Consider the following 3,352-nt stretch of genomic DNA (forward strand, 5'->3'; position numbering starts at 1 on the left):
CACTGATAGCATTAATTTGTTCCATTCCAATTTTCAATCAAACGTCAGTGGTTCCTGCAATTACGCTAAAACTAAGTGATTGATGACATCATTAATCGTGAAGGGCCTTATGTGATAATATTTTGCAATTAGTTACGTCATCGAACACTTATAAGGCCATTCTAAGTAATCTTAAAAAATGTATTTATAATGTTTCTATTATACAAATTATCAATATATCTATTGTATATTGGTTAATATCGCAGTACGTATCTACATAAGCCATGCATCACAAATTATTTATATTTCGGAGAATAAGAAATGATAATAAAGTCAGTCGTATGTGTAAAAATCAATGAGCTAGCTGTACTGATTTTTATTCCCGCTTGGTTTGTTTGGAATTTATTAAGTAACAGTGTGTGCTGAGCATTGCTCGTTATGAATGAAGAAGTCCTAAAAGCAGAATAACATTATTATGAAAACAATTGAAAATTGGACTATGTAAAGAAAGTTACTAGCAAAGGAGGTTCATAAAACACAGGCCAAGAGCCAGACTCCAGTAGAAAACACGACTTGCTATTTACCCTCTCGGAAGTCGTAGGTTATTTTCTATATTTCCCAGAGGTAACAAACACAGCAATACAATTAATTTCATCGACGTCATAATTTTGATGCCATAAGTCCTAACTTCATCACCGTTCATACACCGTCACACTTTACACGAAAGACAAACAAAACACCACTTTTTCCAGCAAAATGATTTGGAAAATTGATGCGGTCTTTACTTTCCCATTTGCCTTCATCTTCCAGTTGTTTCATCAAAGGTTCCAGTCGATCCTTATACTCTGAAACAGTGAATAGATATTCTTCTCTCATCACGATACATACAACACCTCCTGAAATAAAATTACCAGTATATTAAGGTTTGCATTAAGCTAACAATTAATGATATAACGATGGCTTAAATACTCAATCGATTCATTTGATTTGAATTAATCTAGTGCGTTAAGTTTAAAATTTTGTGACATTTCGTACCTGGTTTAACCACTCTGATCATTTCATTTAAACCAGAACATGGTATATGACCTTCACCCATTGCACCACAAACAACTGTACAATCATATTCATCTGAAAGAAGTAAACTTACAGCGTGTATTGTCATATTGTAGTCTCAAACAGTTCCTTCTGATCCAGAGATACTTTCCTTCTAGTCTGTTGTCATGTGACAAATAGAGACATTCGGCATTCGGCAATCTTCAGCAGTGATTGAGGAAAGATAATCCGGTAAAAATCAATGCGTAGAGGTTTCGCCAAGGACCAGATGGTAGAAAGGATCCTTAACTGTGAACGTAAATTGTATCCTTGTAAAATATAATTGTTTCTTTCTTTCGTTTGTTCTTTATCCTCGGCAGTTTTCATAAGCTGAACCCAGAGCCATATATTGAGTATATATTATGGCTCTGACTGAAACTGTTGCAGAGCGCTAGCGTAACTTACACGGATGCCGTTTCAGGAATAATAGCTTCGCAAGTCATTCATAAAGTTGGTAATTTACTATTACAGAAAATATTCCTGACATACCATCATTTATATGGACAGCAGTTCCGCCTAAAATATCACAGATATGATTCTTGTATATTTTTTTATCTTTGGCCTGTTGTAGCATCACTTTTGATGGTTCTAAAGCATCCAAATTGAAGTATCCTTTGTTCCTTAGCTATAAAAACCAATAAAACGCATGATATATTGTTTATGGTACTGAGTAATGAGCCAATGTCGTCTGTTAAGCTACCCCAACCCTCCTTACTTGACCACAGCGCAAAAGGCGTATAGTACAGAAGAGTTTTAATGTATGTTCCTTTACCAACGGTAAATATAGTTCATATCTAAATGGACTATATTTACCGTTGCTAAAAGAACACGTTGAAATGAACTATTTTTTAATGATGAAGATATGAACAACTCACCTCTTCTCCAACATATCCTGTTCCAGCAGCAATATCTAGAATTCTGATATTTTTATCATCAGGATAGAGCCTACTGATCGCTTCACCAGCTATTATTGGACCATTATAAGTTCCTCCTTTAGACAAATCCTGAAATATCGTATTATATATAAATAATGTATGATCTGGTACTGAAATATAAATAATATAGGCTAATAATAATAATAATATATTTATTTCATACAAAAATAATAATAAGTCTATAGTTAAACAATTTTTACAAGAAAAGCTGGGTGGCACTCGACTTTCGGCAGTTTCCGTGATAGCGCTTGCTTAACATTCTCGTAGGCCGTTTGCCATTTTGAATCACTATACTTCGACTAATAAATCGAATTTTGATAATAACTATAATCTTTCAATAAAACCTTCAAATCACATTTATAGGTTGAAATATAAGTATAGACTTTATTAAGTCGAAGTAGCGATTCAAAACGGCTGTGAACTAAGTTTGTGTGTAGTTTCGTATTTTTACCCATTTGGGCTTTGAAAAAGTCATTAGTTGGCACGCTTTAAATTTTAAGACTTAAGTTAGTCTTACCTTTTCATATTCTCCTGATTGGCACCATTTAGAATAAAAATCTATCCTTTCTGCTACAGTAATATCAGCACTAAAGGCCTGGCTATTATGATCATACGCATTTTTGAGAGAAAATTTATTCATTGTACTAATGAATAAATTGAAGTAATTTTCCGAATATTAATGCAAATTGTAAATTATATAATTGTATGTCTATAACAAGCTGTTTCAAACTTTTGTCTTTCATACAGTTTGAAATTGTGATAGTATGACTTTTAAAAGCTTATATTATACTCCCTTTATTTCGAAATGCACATTCGAGTTTAAAGGGGCGCCTTCCGTTATTTTCGGAGGTTGAATGTTTTTTTTTGCTGAAATTTATGAAAGCTTGCGAAATCTAGAGAAGTGTGTTAAAAGACAGTATATAACTATTTTGTAACGTCAAAACTATTTTAAAAGGTTTAAGGGTAAACTTTTAAAGTTCGTTATGCTTTTTGGTAGGTATTAGTACTGTGATACTGTTTGCACGTTATCGTGTGATTTATTTTTTCCTAGATTTAGAGAAATATGTTTTCTTTGCATTCAAATGGTTTCAACTTAAAATATTTAGTTTTTGGGAGACCCAACATAAAACCTATATAGTTGCTTAATTAACAATTATACACTGAGAACAATTCAGTTTGATCAAGTGAAATATATAGATGTAAATAACGTACCTACTGCCCCTTTAATTGTAAAAGAACTAAACAAAATTGTTTAAATATAAGACTTTTTTAAGTTTTAGATATTTTTAGTATGCAATTTATAGACCGTGAATTTCACTAGATAAGTATTGTACCTCAAATTACAA

The 3,352-nt window shown here is 32.4% G+C and overlaps 1 protein-coding gene across 1 annotated transcript; it reads right to left on the minus strand.

Moving 5' to 3' along the window:
- Positions 1 to 678: 678 nt before the first annotated feature.
- On the minus strand, positions 679 to 2,646 carry LOTGIDRAFT_161524 (hypothetical protein; the record flags this gene model as incomplete). The annotated part of the gene is made up of 5 exons (XM_009056892.1): positions 679 to 875; positions 1,015 to 1,107; positions 1,561 to 1,696; positions 1,947 to 2,075; positions 2,524 to 2,646. The coding sequence occupies 5 exons, from the start codon at positions 2,644 to 2,646 to the stop codon at positions 679 to 681; spliced, it is 678 nt and encodes a 225-aa protein (XP_009055140.1).
- Positions 2,647 to 3,352: the final 706 nt, after the last annotated feature.

The sequence above is a fragment of the Lottia gigantea genome (genome assembly GCF_000327385.1).
Source record: "Lottia gigantea unplaced genomic scaffold LOTGIsca_29, whole genome shotgun sequence".
In the NCBI taxonomy this organism is placed as follows: Eukaryota; Metazoa; Mollusca; class Gastropoda; family Lottiidae; genus Lottia; species Lottia gigantea.